This window comes from Orcinus orca, chromosome 3 (assembly GCF_937001465.1).
Source record: "Orcinus orca chromosome 3, mOrcOrc1.1, whole genome shotgun sequence".
Classification (NCBI taxonomy): domain Eukaryota; kingdom Metazoa; phylum Chordata; class Mammalia; order Artiodactyla; family Delphinidae; genus Orcinus; species Orcinus orca.
The window spans coordinates 16,821,308-16,839,699 of record NC_064561.1 but is presented as its reverse complement, the minus strand read 5'-3'; the positions used below and the strand labels follow the sequence as shown (position 1 = coordinate 16,839,699).

Sequence of the window (18,392 nt, the reverse complement as noted above, 5' to 3'; positions counted from 1 at the left end):
CTCCATAGTGGCTGCATCAATTTACATTCCCACCAACAGCGCAAAAGGGTTCCCTTTTCTCCACACCCTCTCCAGCATTTATTGTTTCTTGATTTTTTAATGATGGCCATTCTGACTGGTGTGAGATGATATCTCATTGTAGTTTTGGTTTGTATTTCTCTAATGATTAGTGATGTTGAACATCATTTCATATGTTTGTTGGCAATCTGTATGTCTTCTTTGGAGAAAAGTCTATTTAGGTCTTCTGCCCATTTTTGGATTGGGCTGTATGTTTTTGTGATATTGAGCTGCATGAGCTCCTTGTATATTTTGGAGATTAATCCTTTGTTAGTTGCTTCATTTGCAAATATTTTCTCCCATTCTGAGGGTTGTCCTTGCATCTTGTTTATGGTTTCCCTTGCTGTGCAAAAGCTTTTAAGTTTCATTAGGTCCCATTTATTTATTTTTGTTTTTATTTCCCTTACTCTAGGAAGTAGGTAAAAAAGGGTCTTGCTATGATTTATGTCATACAATGTTCTGCCTATGTTTTCCTCTAAGAGTTTTATAGTGTCTGGCCTTACATTTAGGTCTTTAATCCATTTTGAGTTTATTTTTGTGTATGGTGTTAGGGTGTGTTCTAATTTCATTCTTTTACATGTAGCTGTCCATTTTTCCCAGCACCACTTATTGAAGAGGCTGTCTTTTCTCCATTGTATATTCTTGCCTCCTTTATCAAAGATAAAGTGACCATATGTGCGTGGGTTTATCTCTGGGCTTTCTATCTTGTTCCACTGATCTATATTTCTCTTTCTGTGTCAGTACCATAGTGTCTTGATTACTGTAGCTTTGTAGTATAGTCTGAAGTCAGGGAACCTAATTCCTCCAGCTCCGTTTTTCTTTCTCAAGATTGCTTTGGCTATTTGGGATCTTTTGTGTTTCCATACAAATTGTAAAATTTCTTTTTCTAGTTCTATGAAAAATGCCATTGATAATTTGATAGGGATTGCATTGAACCTGTAGATTGCTTTGGGTAGTATAGTCATTTTCACAATATTGACTCTTCCAATACAGGAGCCTGGTATATCTCTCCATCTGTTTATGTTATTTTTGATTTCTTTCATCAGTGTTTTATAGTTTTCTGAGTACAGGTCTTTTGCCTCCTTAGGTAGGTTTGTTCCTAGGTATTTTATTCTTCTTGTTGTGATGGTAAATGGGATTATTTCCTTAATTTCTTTTTCTGATCTTTTGTTGTTAGTGTATAGGAATGCAAGAGATTTCTGTGCATTAATTTTGTATCCTGAAACCTTATCAAACTCATTGATTAGTTCTAGTAGTTTTCTGGTGGCATCATTAGGATTTTCTATGTATAGTATCATGTCATTGGCAAACAGTGACAATTTCACTTCTTTTCCAATCTGTATTCCTTTTATTTCTTTTTCTTCTCTGATTTCTGTGGCTAGGACTTCCAATACTGTGTTGAATAATAGTGGTGAGAGTAGACATCATTGTCTTGTTCCTGATCTTAGAGGAACAAAATAGTTTTTCACTATTGAGAATGATGTTTGCTGTGGTTTGTCATATATGACTTTTATTATGTTGAGGTAGGTTCCCTCTATGCCCACTTTCTGGAGAGTTTTTATCATAAATGGCCGTTGAATTTTGTCAAAAGCTTTTTCCTGCATCTATTGAGATGACCATATGGTTTTTATTCTTTAATTTGTTAATATGGTGTGTCACATTGATTGTTTTGCGTATATTGAAGAATCCTTGCATCCTTGGTGTAAATCCCACTTGATCATGGTGTACGATCCTTTTAATGTGCTGTTGGATTCTGTTTGCTAGTATTTTGTTGAGGATTTTTGCATCTATGTTCATCACTGATGTTGGTCTATAATTTTCTTTTTTTGTGATATCTTTGTCTGGTTTTGGTGTCAGGGTGGTGGTGGCCTCATGGAATGAGTTTGGGAGTGTTCCTTCCTCTGCAATTTTTTGGAAGAATTTGAGAAGGATAGGTGTTAACTCTTCTCTAAATGTTTGATAGAATTAGCCTGTGAATCCATCTGGTCCTGGACTTTTGTTTGTTGGAAGATTTTTAATTACAGTTTTGATTTCATTACCTGTGATTGGTCTATTTATATTTTCTAATTCTCCCTGGTTCAGTCTTGGAGGGTTGTACTTTTCCAGGAAGTTTTTCATTTCTTTCATGTTGTCCATTTTTTTGGCATATAGTTGCTTGTAGCAGTCTCTTATGATCTTTTGTATTTCTGTGGTGTCAGTTGTAATCTCTCCTTTCTCATTTCTAATTTTATTGATTTGTGTCCTCTCCCTTTTTTCTTGTTGAGTCTGGCTAAAGGTTTATCAATTTTGTTTATATTCTCAAAGAACCAGCTTTTAGTTTTATTGACCTTTGCTATTGTTTTGTTTGTTTCTATTTCATTTATATCTACTCTGATCTTTATGATTTCTTTCCTTCTACTAATTTTGGGTTTTCTTTGTTCTTCTTTTTCTAGTTGCTTTTAGGTGTAAGGTTAGATTGTTTATTTGAGATTTTTCTTGTCTCTTTAAGTGAGCTTGATTTGCTATGAACTTCTCTCTTTGAACTGCTTTTGCTGCATCCCATAGGTTTTGGATCATTGTGTTTTCATTGTCATTTGTTTCTAGGTATTTTTGGATTTCCTCTCTGATTTCTTCAGAGATCTCTTGGTTATTTAGCTGTTCACTGTTTAGCCTCCATGTACTTGTTTTTTACTGTTTTTTTTTTCCTGTAATTGATTTCTAATCTCATAGCATTGTGGTCAAAAAAGATGCTTGATACAATTTCAATTTCTTAAATTTTCCAAGGTTTGATTTGTGACCCAAAATGTGGTCTATTCTAGAGAACGTTGTGTGTACACTTGAGAAGAAAGTGTATTCTTCCACTTTTGGGTAGAATGTCCTAAAACTATCAATTAAGTCTATCTGGTCTGTTGTGTCATTTAAAGCTTGTCTTTCCTTATTTATTTTCTGTCTGGATGATCTGTCTATTGGTGTAAGTAGGGTGTTAAAGTCCCCCACTATTATTGTGTTACTGTCAATTTTTCCTTTTATGGCTGTTAGCATTTGCCTTATGTATTGAGGTGCTCCTATGTTGGGTGCATACATATTTATAATTGTTATGTTTTCTTCTTGGATTGATCCCTTGATCATTATGTGATGTCCTTCCTTATCTCTTTTAACAGACTTAATTTAAAGTCTATTTTATCTGATATGAGTATTACTACTCCAGCTTTCTTGTGATTTCCATTTGCATGGAATATCTTTTTCCATCCCCTCACTTTCAGTCTGTATGTGTCCCTAGGTCTGAAGTGGGTCCCTTGTAGACAGCATATATAAAGGTCTTGTTTTTGTATCCATTCAGCCAGTCTGTGTCTTTTGGTTGGAGCATTTAATCCATTTACATTCAAGGTGATTATCACTATGTATGTTCCTATTACCATTTTCTTAATTGACTTGGGTTTGTTTTTGTGGGTCTTTTTATTCTCTTGTGTTTCCTGCTTAGAGAAGTTCCTTTAGCACTTTTTGTAAAGCTGGATTGGTGGTGCTGAATTCTCTTAGCTTTTGCTTTTCTGTAAAGATTTTGATTTCTCCATCAAATCTGAATGAGATCCTTGCTGGGTAGAGTAATCTTGGTTGTAGGTTTTACCCTTTCATCCCTTTAAATATGTCCTGCCACTTCCTTCTGTATTGCAGAGTTTTTGCTGAAAGATCAGCTGTTAACCTTATGGGGATTCCCTTGTATGTTATTTGTTGCTTTGCCCTTGCTGCTTTTAATATTTTTTTCTTTGCATTTAATTTTTGATAGTTTGATTAATACGTGTCTCGGCATGTTTTTCTTTGGGTTTATCCTGTATGGGACTCTCTGTTCTTCCTGGACTTGATTGGCTATTTCCTTTACCATGTTAGGGAAGTTTTGGGCTATAATCTCTTCAAATATTTTCTCAGACCCTTTCTTTTTCTCTTTTTCTTCTGGGACCCCTATAATTTTAATGTTGGTGCATTTAATGTTGTCCCAGAGGTCTCTGAGACTGTCCTCAATTCCTTTTTTTTTATAAATTTATTTATTAAAACAATTTTTTTTGGCTGTGTTGGATCTTCATTGCTACACAAGGGCTTTCTCTAGTTGTGGTGAGTGGGGGCTACTCTTCCTCGCAGTACATAGCCTTCTCATTGTGGTGGCTTCTCTTGTTGTGGAGCACAGGCTCTAGAGTGCAGCCTCAGTAGTCATGATGCATGGGCTTAGTTGCTCTGTGGCATGTGGGAACTTCCCGGAGTTGCTCTGTGGCATGTGGGATCTTCCTGGACCGGGGCTCAAACCCATGTCCCCTGCATTGGCAGATTCTTAACCACTGTGCCACCAGGCAAGTCCCCATCCTCAATTCTTTTCATTCTTTTTCTTTATTCTGCTCCCTGGCAGTTATTTCCACCATTTTATCTTCCAGTTCACTTATCTATTCTTCTGCCTCAGTTATTCTGCTATTGATTCCTTCTAGAGTGTTTTTAATTTCAGTTATTGTGTTGTTCATCGCTGTTGGTTTGCTGTTTTGTTCTTCTAGATCCTTGTTGAATGTTTCTTGTATTTTCTCCATTTTGTTTCCAAGATTTTGGATCATCTTTACTATCATTATTCTGAATTCTTTTTCAGGTAGGTTGCTTTCTCATCTTCATTTATTTGGTCTTGTAGGTTTTTACCTTGCTCCTTCGTCTGTAACATACTTTTTTGTTGTTTCATTTTTTTTTTGATGGGTGGGGCTGTATTCCTGTCTTACTGGTTATTTGGCCTGAGGCATCCAGCACTGGAGTTTGCAGGCAGTTGGATAGAACTGGGTCTTTGTTGCTGAGATGAGGACCTCTGGGAGGCCTCACTCCAATTAATATTTCCTGGGGTCTGAGGCTCTCAGTTAGTCCAGTAGTTTGGACTTGGAGCTCCCACCACGGGAGCTTGGGCCTGACCTCTGGCTTGGGAACCAAGATCCCACAAGCTGTATGGCATTACAAAAAAAAAAAAAAAAAAAAAAAAGGAGCAATACAATAACAAAGAATAAGAAACAAAATAAAATTAGAAAGATAAAAAATATATTAGGAAAAATAAAAATATAATTGAAACAACTGCAAAAAGGTAAAATAAAACCACAACAGAAAAAGGAAAAAATAAGGGTGGGGGGGGGGAAACAAGCCAAAAGGAGCAGAACAATAACAAAGTATAAGGAATAAAATAAAATTAGAAAAATAAAAGATTTATTAGAAATACAAAAATATAAATGAATCAACATGGTAAAACAGAACCCCAATCTAAAAGAGGAAAAAAGAAAGAAAGAAAAAAAAGCCTTGGCTATGGGGGGCGTTTAGTTAGGGGTGGAACTTAGGCAGGGGGGTGACATTTGAGTGTGGGGCGGGGCCTAGGCTCAGGACCCAACCAGCAGGAAAAGGCCTTGGGGGCGGGGCCTAGGCCAGTGATGTTCAAGCATGGGGCAGCGCCTCTGGTTAGGACCTGTGTGGAAGGGGAGAGGCAGCACCTCCTAAGGAGGGCCTCTTGAGTGTGGAGTTCTGGAGTTTGGAGGTAAGGCCCTGAGTGAGGGTGTGTGGGTGGGGTTTAGGCCCAGCGTGTTGGAGGGGGTCTCCGAGTGTAGAGGTAGGGCCCTGGGTGGGGGTGTAGGGGCGGGGCTTGGACTCTGCATGGCAGGAGGGAGGCTCCGAGGGCAGAGGTTTAGGCCCTGGAGCCCAGGAGGCTCCCTGGTGCCTAAGTGGGCAGGGAAAGTGCTGGCCGTGTTCTCTTCTGTTCCTCCGCCCCCCCACATGGTCTCCCCCAGGGTCTCCCTCATCCCTGCTGGACCCCTACCCATGGGTGGGTCCCGCTGGGTATAGGAACTCCTTCCCTCCCCCAGCCGCCCCTCAGGGGTGCCAGTCCTGTAGCCGCCGGCCTTTACTTCTGCTCCCCTTTCCCTCCCTCCCACTCCTTCAGGACCCGCGTGGCTGGACGGGACCTAGGTGGGCCTGGATCAGGCCCTGGATCTCAGCAGGCTCCCAGGGGCCCAAGTGGGCAGGGGAAATCTGGCCACGCTCCCTTTTGATCCTCTGCCCTCCCAGTGTTCCCCCAATTTCCCCCTTCAGGCGTGGGATCCCTTCCCCTCCCCCCAGCCACCCCTCAGGGGTGCCAGTCCCATCCCGACTCCACTTCTCCTCCCTCACTAACCACCACGGCCCACGTCCTACCCGGTCACTGGGGGTTCCTCCCACCCCCTTAGGTGTCCATGGTCCCCCACTGGTGCCTGGTAGGTGCCCTAGTTGTGCGGAGACACGAATTCCGCTATCTTGTCTGCTATCTTGACTCCACCCCCCCAAAGGTGATTAATATTAAAACTAAGGGCAAGCACACACCATTCATGCAAGGAGTGGGCAACACTGTCTCCGCTGGGCAGAGGCTCCAGGAGGAGGTGAGTGGAGCAGTCTTGGGTCATGGTCTGACTTCCGCTTCTCTGGGAGGTGACAAGGCCCTTTCTGGGGAACTCATGAGCAAGGTCATGAGTGAGTCTTGGGAAACAGTGGGCTCTCCACAGTCGGGTGCCTGGCAAGACCGAGGTGTAGACCAGGTGCTGGACATGCAGCAGAAGTCCGGTCAGTGAGAGTGGGCTGCTCTGTCCTTTCTATATCTGAGCCCACCGTGGTCTACCTCCCGCTCTCAGGGAAAAGCTGGAAACTTCTGTGAGTGATATGCGTGTTTTCAGCAGAGCCTGAGGGGAGAGACCCTCGTTAGTACATGGTCAAGACAAGCCAAGTACTGATGAGAAGCTGGCCCAAGTTCTCCTGGGCGTTCTGTCCTCGGGTTAAGAAGACAGCCTGATGGAAGGGGGTCTTGGTGATGACAGTCCATATGCTGGGTCACACTGCTGCAGTGAGGCTCAGTTGCCCTCCACAGCTGCTGCAGAGCTGCCACCTTGGGATCACCTTTCACCATCCTCCAGGGGATTCCCTCCTCATCTCTCGTGTTGGATTTCCTTTATCTCTAGTCTTCCACTTTCTTGGTTACCTCTTTTGTTTTGAAGGAGCACATCCTTCAGTACCTTCAAAGGGGTGCTGGACAGATAAAACTTTAGACAACTTACTTGTCTGGAGATATCTTTCATACTTGTTGAGAACTTGTCTGGGTATAGAAATTTTGAAGGCTTTGCTCTATTGTTTTCCTGCTTCTAATGCTGGTTTGGGGAAGTCTACAGCCATTCTGCTTCCAATCCTTTGTGACCTCTTCTGTAACTGCTTCCCCCGGCCCCCTCTTATTCTCTGTGAAAGTTTGTAGAAACTTCCTTGTGTTCTGAAATTTCATGATGATGTGCCATGGTGCTGGTCTGTTTTCATCTGCTGAGTTGGGTGCTAACTGGGCTCTTTCAGTCTGGGAGCACCTTTTAGTTGTAGGAAATTTTCTTGAGTAATTTCGTTAATTCTTTCCTTTCTGTTTTCTCCTTTTCTTAAAAAAAATTATTTATTTATTTATTTATATTTGGCTGCATTGGGTCTTTGTTGCTGTGCGCAGGCTTTTTCTAGTTGCAGCGAGTGGGGGCTACTCTTCGTTGCGGTGCGTGGACTTCTCATTTTGGTGGCTTCTCTTGTTGTGGAGCATGGGTTCTAGGCGCGGGGGCTTCAGTAGTTGTGGCACATGGGCTGTAGACCGCAGGCTAGGTAGTTTTGGCGCATGGGCTTAGTTGCTCCATGGCACGTAGGATCTTCCCGGACCAGGGCTCGAACCCGTGTCCCCTGCATTGGCAGGTGGATTCTTAACCACTGCATCACCAGGGAAGTCCCTCTCCTTTCTTTTTGGAGCTTCTAGTATATGGATGATACACCTCTGGTCTGGTCCTCCAATTTTCTTATCTTTTTTCCTGATGGTTCAAGTCTCTTGGTCTTACTGTTTTACTTTCTGGGAGATTTTTCAACTTTGTCTTCCTAATCCTTTCATTAAGTTTTTTTATTTCTGCTGAAATGTTTTTAATTTCAAAGAACCCTTTTGATTGTTCTCATTTTGTTCTTGTTTAGTGAATGCGATATTTCCTTCTACCTCTCAGGGGTCACTAATGATAGGTTTTCCCACCTTCCTAGGTAGTCTTTTTTCCTCCATTTTCCTCATTTTGATTGTTGTGTTGTATCTTGGTCTCCATCTGTTGAGTCTGGGACTAATCCCAGAGAGCTGGAGATCCTTGGGCTGGCTGCTCCTTTGTAAAGTTGGGCAACAAAAGAGGTGACTGGGAGCTTGATGCAGGTAGTTGGGGGAACCATGGACAGTAATATTGCCTTTTGTTCTTTGGTCAGATTCCCTAGAGAAGCCTCCTTCCAACTTCCTGCCTGAGGGGTAAAGGCTTGACTACCAACGTTCTGGGAGTGGATTGTGGGCTAGTGTCTCAGCATTCATTTCATTTTCCTGTTCTTAGCATGGTACCTGTGCTCTCAACTACACCTGGTGCCTGCAGCCCAGAAACCTTCTTTTCCACCTTTTTGCGAGAGAATGAGCTTCCAGACCAATGCAGTGTTAGTTATTGGGCTGTTACTGGGACACAGGGTGTGGGGAGGGGATTTGGCATTGGCCATCAGCTAGTCCTTATTTCAATCCACCCATCATCCCACTTCCAGAGGTACTTGGTGCCTTTGGAGGATTCTGCAGTACAGACTGGAAGAGTCTTGGCCAGCTTCTCAGATATACTAAGTCCATCGCCACATGGCCACCTGCTTTCCAGCTTACAACAGTTCTGTTATTTTCTTCCTCTCCTTCTCCCCCGTCCGTGTAGGCTTGTGATTAAAAAAAAAAAATCATACCTTTTCTAAAGTTGTAATGGGGTTCCAGGGAGGAGCAAAATTAGATGTATGTGTTCAATGCACCATTTTTACTCAAGGTCCCTCCTATGCTTGGATTTGTGTTTAGACATTGTATTCAGTTCCAAAATCTGTCTTTTCATGACACTCGTACCACTGTGATCTAATTAATGTTATTTTGTAGTGTCTTCTGAAATTTTGAAAGGTAAATACCTCCTTGTTATTATTCCTTTTTAATATTTTTTCTGGCTATTCTCTCATATGTAGTCTTCCAGTTGAACTTTGGAATTATTCTGTTGGATTTTAACAGTTTTTTGATGGAGACTGTGTTAAATTTATAGATTAATTTGGAGGAGAGTCAACCTGCAATCCAGGATAGTGTCATTGTGTCTCCAATTACTGAGGTCTTCTTTTGTTTTGAGGGAGAGCGTTGACTATATTTTATTACTCTCTGTGTAGTTTTCATACATTCCTTATTTTTGTTTATACCTAGATATTTTGTAGGGTTTGTTCCTATAGTCAATAATCCTCTTTTCCCGTTCTCTTTCCTAGCTGGTCACTGTTATGTACAAGAAAGGTATTGATCTTTGCATACTGATTCTATGTAAGATGAGAATTAACTATTTCTTGTAGGTTTGGTAAAACTCTTCTATAAAACATTCTGGGCTTTTCTTTGACTGCTTTTTTCCATTTCTTCTAAGGTTTATTCAGGTTTTCTACTTGAGCCAACAGTTAGTGTGTATATTCTCTATTTAGTCTAGGCTTATTAGAACTGTGTTTTTAATTTCTGGTGTTTAGGGTTTGAGGGTCCTCCTTGTTTTCTCTGATTTTGCTCTATGGTAGCAGCTGTGGACATGATTTTTGAGTTTCCTTTTTGTCCTAACATACAGTCAGATTTGGAACTTGTTCTGCACGTGCTTGAACAGGACACATTTTATGGTTGTTGGGCTTAAACATTAGGTTGCTTTAGTAATTCAAATCTTCTACAGTAATGCAAATCCTGCCTAATGTTTTATCTAATTCATCTGTTTCTTTCTTGAATAGATGTATTAAAAAGCACATAGCACTGTGGCTTTGCCTATTTCTCTTTGTATCAGGTTGAAGCTCTGTTAGGTGAAAAAAGTTCATATCTTTTATATCTTCTCAATGAATTATCAGTTTGTACCCTTAATGTCTTGGATTATATTTTATCTCATGAATGTAGTTATGCCTGGTTTCTTTTTGTTGGCAATTACATGGTAACTCTCTCTTCACCCTGTTTGTCTGAACTCCTCCTGGGTAATTTTGTTGTAGTTACACCTTGTATAAGTAACTTACAGCAGGATTTTGTGCCAGCTCCTGCTCCTTTGCCAGCCACCTGACTTTTGCTCCTGCTGCCCCCCCCTCTGCCGCCCCCAGCCTGGGCTTCCTGGCCCTGCTGTACCTGCCTCTCCTTCCAGTCCAGCTCCCAGCTCCCAAGGGCACCCTCCGCCTCCCCACTGCTGGCCCTGTGCTCCCTCCCATTGTATCTCTGCACTGGCTCCTACCCCTCACAGCCCTGCGATTATCTGTGAGGCACCGAGGCATACAAGACCCTGGGCCCCTGTCTTCTGAGGGGCCCTCCACTCAAGTGGAGGAAAGATAATGCCCAAGTAAATTCACAAATGACATTCGAACTGCAAATGGTGGTGTGTTCCATGAAGGAAGACACTGGGGGAAGGGAGAGTCTATTTTAATTTAGAATGAAATAAGGCAAGTTGCCCTGAGGAGGGGACATTTCAGCTGACACCTGGAGGATGAAAGGGAGGAAGCCCAGTGAGGAATGAGGGGAAGATCATTCCATGAAGAGGGGACAGCAATCTTTCCCATCACTGAGCAGTGGCGTCTCAAGGCTCCGTGCCCCTCCTCCCCTTGTCGGTGTGCAGCTGGCCCTGAGCGGGGAGGCAGAGGGGGACCAACACATCTGAGTCCACTGCAGGAGGCAGTGGGTCCCTGGCACCAAGGGCTGCAGGTCCCCTTCCCTCTAGACCTTTTGGGGGGGGCTTCTGCTGGACCTGATAGTGTTGCAGGAAGGGGCACCCCTTCCAGGGCCCGAGAGTGGGCTCTTGTCTAACACTCGGAAATGAATTGTCTGACGAGACATACATGCTGACAAAGCAAGAGACTTTATTGGGAAGGGGCAGCCCGGTGGAGAGCAGCAGGGTAAGGGAACCCAGGAGAGCTGTTCTGCTATGTGGCTCGCAGTCTCAGGTTTTACGGTGATGGAATTAGTTTCTGGGTTGTCTCTGGCCAATCATTCTGACTCAGGGTCCTTCCTGGTGGCCCATGCATCGCTCAGCCAAGATGGATTCCAGCGAGGAGGAATCTGAGAGGTTGGGAGGACATATGGACTGGCATCTCCTTTTGACCTTTCCCAAATTCTTCCAGTTGGTGGTGGCCTGTTAGTTTTGTGTTCCTTACCAGGACCTCCTGTCATAAAACATCTCATGCAGGGCTTCCCTGGTGGCGCAGTGGTTGAGAGTCCGCCTGCCGATGCAGGGGACACGGGTTCGTGCCCCGGTCCGGGAAGATCCCACATGCCGCGGAGCGGCTGGGCCCGTGAGCCATGGCCGCTGAGCCTGCGCGTCCGGAGCCTGTGCTCTGCAACGGGAGAGGCCAAAGCAGTGAGAGGCCTGCGTACCGCAAAAAAAAAAAAAAAAGAAATTTTTTGCAAATGGTTACCTGGCCAGGGTGGGCAGTTTTGGTCAGTGGTTCCCCTAACAATAGGAAGGTTAAGTTTGGAGCAGCAGCAGAAAGGACATCCTAGGAGAGGCCAGTGCAGCAAAGGCCTGGGCGTGGGATTTGCACAGGGACAGCAAACACCCAGGCACCCTTGAACCTACAGAGCCAGCACTTGCTGCATGATGCTCCCATGGCATTTACAGACTCAGGTCCCTGGGGTTTCTCTTCTCGGGAATAAACATGCTTGTTTCTATCAGCTTCAGTTTTCCCACACCATCCCTTGGTGCTGGTGAAGTACACAGGTCCCTCTGGGGCACATTAACAACTTTGGATGACATGATTTGGGCTGGGTTCCAGCCCCTTCTCTGTGGTGTGACTTGTCTGAGTCACTTAATCTTCCTGGGGTTCCTTGATGCTAAAACGGGGACAGTAATGAGGATAGTGCGGAGCCTCCCGTTTGCTGTGAGGATCAGATGGCTGCTGGACATAGTGGAGGTTTGTTACTGTGAGGGGCTGTGCACATGCCCCACCCTGCCCCCAGATGCAGGGGCAGCAGGGTCCGGCAGGGGCGTGTGATTCAGGGGCTGTGGCTGCTGTGACCCACTTATTCCCCTGGAGGGCAGGTACTTCAGGATGCCCTGGATGCAATTCTGCTTCCCCTATTCCGTCCTCTCCACAGACTGTTATTGACTCTTTGAGGAATTCTGTCCGACCCGCTGTAGAGACTCTAAAATGAGGGACAGCTTTTGGAAGCTTCCTGTTGTGTCATCCTTTGCCTGAGACATGAACAGTCCAGAAAGGTCTCCCCAGCACAGGGAATGCCAGGAACTAAAATCCCTGCGGTTACCCATTGAGAAGATAGGGTCCTGCCATAGACACCTCCGCTCAGGGAAGCCTCGGCCTGCCGGGGTCCAGTCTTCTCCCATCTACCATGGATCAGCCACCCAGGGGGGACCAGCGGCTTCTCCTTGTGGGGAGGCTGTGCACAGAGGGCGATTGAGTCAGGAGCCAGGGCAGCATTGTCCTCCCACCTCAGCAGGAGATGGGCAGTGCCAGCTGCTCGTTAGTGGGTCAGTTACAAGCATGCAAGAGCTCCAGGGGGAGGAGGGGAGGGTGACAGAGAGGTCTGAGGGACCGAGAAGAACTGAGGCCTTTAGAGCAAGTAGGCAGCCCAGTGCAGGTGGACAGGCCCTGAAGGCTGGGATTGGTTTCAGAGAATCACTAGGCAGCCAGCTGAGAACCCGAGCAGGACTCAGCCTGAGGGATAGGCCCGCTAGAACCAGAGTGTGGTTGGGATCTTTGCGTGGCCTAGCCTTTAGGATCGGGCCCATTGTAGGGAGACTCAGGAGACATCCAAGAATGACAAGGTGGAACGACAGCCTGGCTGCTGGGTCCCATCAACACTCATGTGGCCCCAGGTCTGGGTGCCTGGCAGACCCTGCTGACCTTGGAGCTGTTTCCTACGTCCTGCCAGGCCTGAGCAGGGCTTGGGCTTCCAGGGACCCAACTGTAGGGTGGGGCTGTCACCTTCAAGGTGCCCCGAGCGGCCCTGTCTTCCTCCCTTCATCTGCACTTTACTTTGGATTTGGACACATCTCTACAGGGGCTGGGCCTTGGGGGGGGGGCGGTGTTCTAGAACATAATGTCCAAGCCACCCTCTAAAATTATCATGCTCGAGATAATAATGATAACAATAATTATGCTTGTGGTGAAATTAACATTTCTAATGCATTCTTAGAAAACATTGCTGTTTTTAATGGGCTTGTAACATACAATTTAGTTAAAAACTGAGCTTGCGGGCTTCCCTGGTGGCACAGTGGTTGAGAGTCCGCCTGCCGATGCAGGGGACACGGGTTCGTGCCCCGGTCCGGAAAGATCCCACATGCCGCGGAGCGGCTGGGCCCGTGAGCCATGGCCGCTGAACCTGCGCATCCGGAGCCTGTGCTCAGCAACGGGAGAGGCCACAGCAGTGAGAGGCCCGTGTACCGCAAAAAAAAAAACAAAAAAACAAAAAACTGAGCTTGTTCAGCAGAAGCAGCTACAAGATGTACCCTAGCCAGCCCTGGCCTGGTGGCAGCCCCATTCCCTCCCCCAGAAAATGTCAAGAGGAGTCACTGCACGGTGACTTCTTGGGTTAGGGTTGGGGGCACACTCTGATGCCTTCAGAGGTTAAGTGGGCAGCAAGGGCGGCAGGCCAGGCAGCGGGCCCCTGTGTCCTGTTTCCAGGCATGGCTGTCACTCCACAGCTCAGTGTAAACTCCCCTCCCCCTCTACAGTGACTCCATTTCTTAATTTCTCAGACAAGCTGGCTATTCTAGGTTTTAACATGAAATCTCCAAATTTTGAAATACTGTCAACCAAATACGGTATTTAAAAAACACCACATGGCCCTAACAGGCACCCCCATGGTCTGGTTTTGCTCAGGGACCACCTGTCAGTGACCCCTGGCTTGACAGGGGCAGGGGGTAACATCCAGCCTCTTCCCTGGGAAGAGCTTTTTATGGAAATTACCATCTTTCTGCTTCCCAAGGTGGTTCTGAAGGTGAGCTGTCCCTGCTTGTTGAAAATGCAAAGAAATAAATGTGTAAAAATAGAGTAGCAATTCCTCAAACCCACTGTCAGGTTTAAGTAGCTGATGTTTCCCCTGGGAGCAGCAAGGATGGCCCTGAATTACCTCCAGACAGCACAGCAGAAGGATGAGCTCTGCACTGGCACTCTCCCTGGAGTGGTCCTGGGCAGTGCCTGCCGTGTGCATGTGTGTGCGTGTGTGTGGAGTGTGTGTGTGCCTGTGCATATGGGGGGGACATGGGGGACTACAGGGCTGGGGTGGGGGGCACAAGGACCCCAGGAGGTAAGGAATGCCAGCAGATGCTCAGCCCTGGCACTAGCCCATTCCTCTTCTCTGTGCAGCCCTTCCCCCTCTGCTGCTCCTTCACTCCCACTTTTCCTTCCATAGCCAGGTTGCAGGTTTGTGCCTGAAACCTAACAGACAGCAGGTGTAAAGAAGAGAGCTTCTGGCTGGCTGGGGAGCTCTCTCAGTCTTCTGGTCTGTAAAATGGAGGCAATAACGCACATCAAAGAGGCCTGTTGTCAGCACTGGATGAGGAGACATACTCGGAGGGCCTGGCTGCCTCACTGTGCCTCCAGAGGAGACCGTGGAAAAGAGCTTAGGGGACAAGTGAGAAGAATTGTTCTGGAAGACTCTTTGGTGATGTCATGATAACCTGAGGTCCTAGGTCCTTCCCAGGGCAAGAGTCTCTGAGACACACCTGTTCCTCGCCCTACCAGGAGTGCCAAGGAGGGGCAGGACCCTGGGGTCAAGGACCTGGCGTGGACACATAGACCAGCGCAGGGTTGTGAGGGGCTTCCAGAGGCTTTGGCACTGGGACTAATTGAACAGTGTGGTCTGGGGCTGCCAGCAATGCTGAAGGTCGGCCTGGCCAGCTCAACTGCAATCCTGAGAGGTAGGGGCCAGGATTGGACCATGGTGGGCTCCAGGCCCAGTGGGAAAGTAGAAGGGGATTGAGACAGATGCTGCAGCCCTGCAGATGGTGCAATGACATCCTGGGGTCCTGGGCCTGATGCGATCCAGCCCCTGGCCCCCTCAGCTGTGGCCCCTAAGGCCCCATGCCCCAGATGGTCTGCCCCGCTCTGAGCCAGGTGTTTAGCCTGTGGGGGACGGAGTGAGCCCCTGCCAGGCAGACTGTGGGGGAGTTGTCATAAGAGGGGCTCATCCTGATTCCTGCATGATTCAGTCAGGCAACCTTTCATCTCTTTGGCACTTGGCATCAGGGGCAGGCACAGTTCTGGGGTCGGGGTCACCCATGGCCTGGCCCCAACCCAGGAGTTGAGTGGGTGGGCCTGGCACAGAGATGAGGGACCTAGCTCCAACCAGGGACTGAGCAGAAAGTTCCAGAAGAGGAGCTGTCTGAAAAGACACTGTGAAACACATACCACCTGGGCTGGGCCTCAGTTTCCCCGGTTATAAATGGGGAGACCAGCCTGGGAGACCAGCTTTTTGGCACTGGGTGGCCCTTGGGGAGTGTGCGAGTGTGTGAATGGGTGAAAAGAGTCCACCCTGCCCATTCAGCTTCCCACCCTCTCTGTTCACTGCTGGGTGCCAAACCTGGCCTCTGTGATGGCCGAGCTGTGGATTTGCATGCTGCTGGGTCTGAACTGACTTGGTACATCACTGCTGCCCTCTCTGAACCTCAGTTTGCTCTCCTGTGAAATGGGGACAGAAATGCCCTCAGTTAGGGTGCTGTGATGATGACAAGCTGATGGCCAAGCTGGCACCTGGCAGGTGCCGAGTTGCATCTGAGTGGGGTTTTGTCCTGCTGCGGTGTCCCTGGTGAGCCTGGGCTGCTGCTACAGGCTTTGTCCTCTCTCCTTCCAGGGATCTTCCCGGGCAGCCTGGACAGCTTCAGCCGTGCCCTGGGCATCCTGGAGGAGCGAGTCAACAGCTCCAGGCAGAGGGTGCGCAGACATGCTGCCGACGACGACTACAACATCGAGGTCCTGCTGGGGGCGGATGACTCTGTGGTCCAGTTCCACGGGAAGGAGCATGTGCAGAAGTACCTGCTCACCCTCATGAACATTGTGAGTGGGGGTGGGGTGACAGGGGCAGGGCACTGGGGGTGGGGCTGGGAGGCTAGGGGTGCAGGTGGGCCAGGGCAGCTGTGCTTGCCACGGTTTCCTGGTGGAGCTGGGGGTGAGTGACATGGTCACAGGGAGGCTGTCTGGGTCTACAGGTGAGAAAAAGTGACCCTCCCATCGATTTTGCTGAACCTCAGTTTTCTCCTCTGCAAAGGGCGGGTGGAGGGGGGTGGTTCTGACTTGGCAAGGCTGTTTACATGCTAAGGCAGCTTTCCAGAAACTTGTCATTTGTGTACCAGTTTTCTTAATTTTTCATCATACCCACATGGTATAGGTTGTGTATTTTCCTGTAAATCAACTGACTTTTTTTAAAACTTAAAATTATTTACAAAGGCAACCTCGCTTTATTGTAAAGGTAACCTAGAAGTAAAATGTAAAGCGATGTTATTCAAATCCAGCTAGACAGTCCTGCCTTCTGCCGGGTCTGCACCACAGCCCGCGATATTCAAATGGGAGATTAGTGTGTGTTAGAGAGGAGGACAGACAGACCGACACCCATCCGAGGTTTCTCCTTGAGGTAGTTAGAGGAAGTGAAGATGGAAGAGAACATCCGTTTCTCCCTGTGAGGCTGGGCTCCTTAACTGGGTGACTGGGTGCCACCTAAGCCTCCTGTGGCACCACGGGACACCTGCCCTGTCTACCCAATCCTGAGAGATTAAGCTGTTACCCCTCCCCTCATTCCAGCCCCTTCCACCCCAGGAGGTATAGGATGCTGACCTTGTAGAAAATGCAGTTCCTGCCTCTGCCCGGGGTGGTGTGGAGATCCTGCCCCTCACTGCCTGGTGCCTCATTTGAGCCCTGCTGGGAGAATATTAGGGGTTGGAGGGAGATGCAGTGGGCCTGCAACCAGGACACGCTGTGGGCCCAGCATTGTGGGAGGAGTGGATTTGTGGAAGGAAGCCTGGGCTTGTAGGGGGCTGGAGGTGGGCAGGGAAACCCAGGGGATAGGGGGCTCTACAGCAGGCAGGGCTGCTCCCCAGCCTGTCAGTGAACTGGGTCCTCCAGAGGTCCAGCTGGTGGCGAGCAGTGAGGGGGTAGGACATTTACTCCTGGCCTGGTTCTCAGCTCTGCTTCCTGGGCCATGGTGAGCCCCTGGGAATTCAGCTGATCCTTGGGCAAGACCTCCCAGAGCCCTAGTGAAGAGATAGGTCAGGGGCAAGAAGGAGGATATGAATGAGCTGGTCACTGGACCAGGAGTAAACCCCTGCCTGCCGGCCTGTCTTCCTCTCCACCTGCCTTAGGTAAGTCACTGACCCTCTGGAATGCAGCCATCTCATCTGCAAAGCAGGGCCGAAGTCTGTTTGCAGATGTTATTTTATTTTGGAGAGTGTTATCACACTTAATCTCACTTATTTTTGAAAAGTACCTTTAATATAATAATAGTAATAATAATACCATGATGGCTACAAATATTGAGCTCTTAATATGTGAATCTGTGTGCCAGGCTTGTGCTAGTCACTTATCATGCATTATCTTTGGAAATCTTCACACGAACTATAAAATTGGTAGATATAAAATCTTGTCTGCCTTCAAAATATATGTCTTTCCCCAAGTATTATACTGCCCTCCAACCCAGTGGACAAAAGGACTGGTTGTGGCATTCGAGAGTCCTGAATCCTGGTAAACTACTTGTTTCTTCACACCAGAATTAGCATACATCCCACAGAGTAAGAGCTCAGTCTCATAAGATGGGCCCCACTTCAAATGTCGAGCTCAACTCCCAGGTTGTCAGCTGTGCTTCTTACCAACCAGCTCCTCAAGTTCAATAATTTGCTAGAACGGTTCACAGAACTCAGGAAACCACTTTACTTACTGTCGTCGGTTTATTATAAAGCACACAACTGAGGAACAGCTAAATGGAAGAATGTGTAGGGCAAGGCATGGGGAAGGTACATGGCCTCTCTGGATGCACCACCATCCCAGCAACTCGATGTGTTCCCCAACCTGGAAGCTCTCCAAACTTCATTGTTTAGGGTTTTTATGGAGGTTTTATTTTGCAGGCATGATTGGTGAAATCACTGGCCATGGGTGATTGAACTCAATCTCCAGCTTTTCTCTCCTCCCTGAAAGTTGGGGGTGGGGCTGAAAGTTCCAACTCTCTAATCATACAGTTGGTTCCTCTGGCTACCAGCCCCCATCCTGAACTATCTAGGGGCCCACCAAGAATCGCTTCATTAACATAAACTCAGGTAAGGTTGAAAGGGGCACATTATGAATAACAA

General features: G+C 47.0%; 1 protein-coding gene across 3 annotated transcripts in view; it reads left to right on the top strand.

Annotated features, from left to right (window-relative positions):
- Positions 1 to 18,392, top strand: part of ADAMTS2 (ADAM metallopeptidase with thrombospondin type 1 motif 2) — a 247,008-nt gene that overhangs the window by 137,006 nt on the left and 91,610 nt on the right. For all 3 annotated transcript variants that reach the window (XM_012538326.3, XM_049708447.1, XM_049708446.1), the window contains one exon: positions 15,911 to 16,113. In XM_012538326.3, the coding sequence (XP_012393780.2) occupies positions 15,911 to 16,113 (203 nt within the window). The remainder of the gene's footprint in view (positions 1 to 15,910; positions 16,114 to 18,392) is intronic.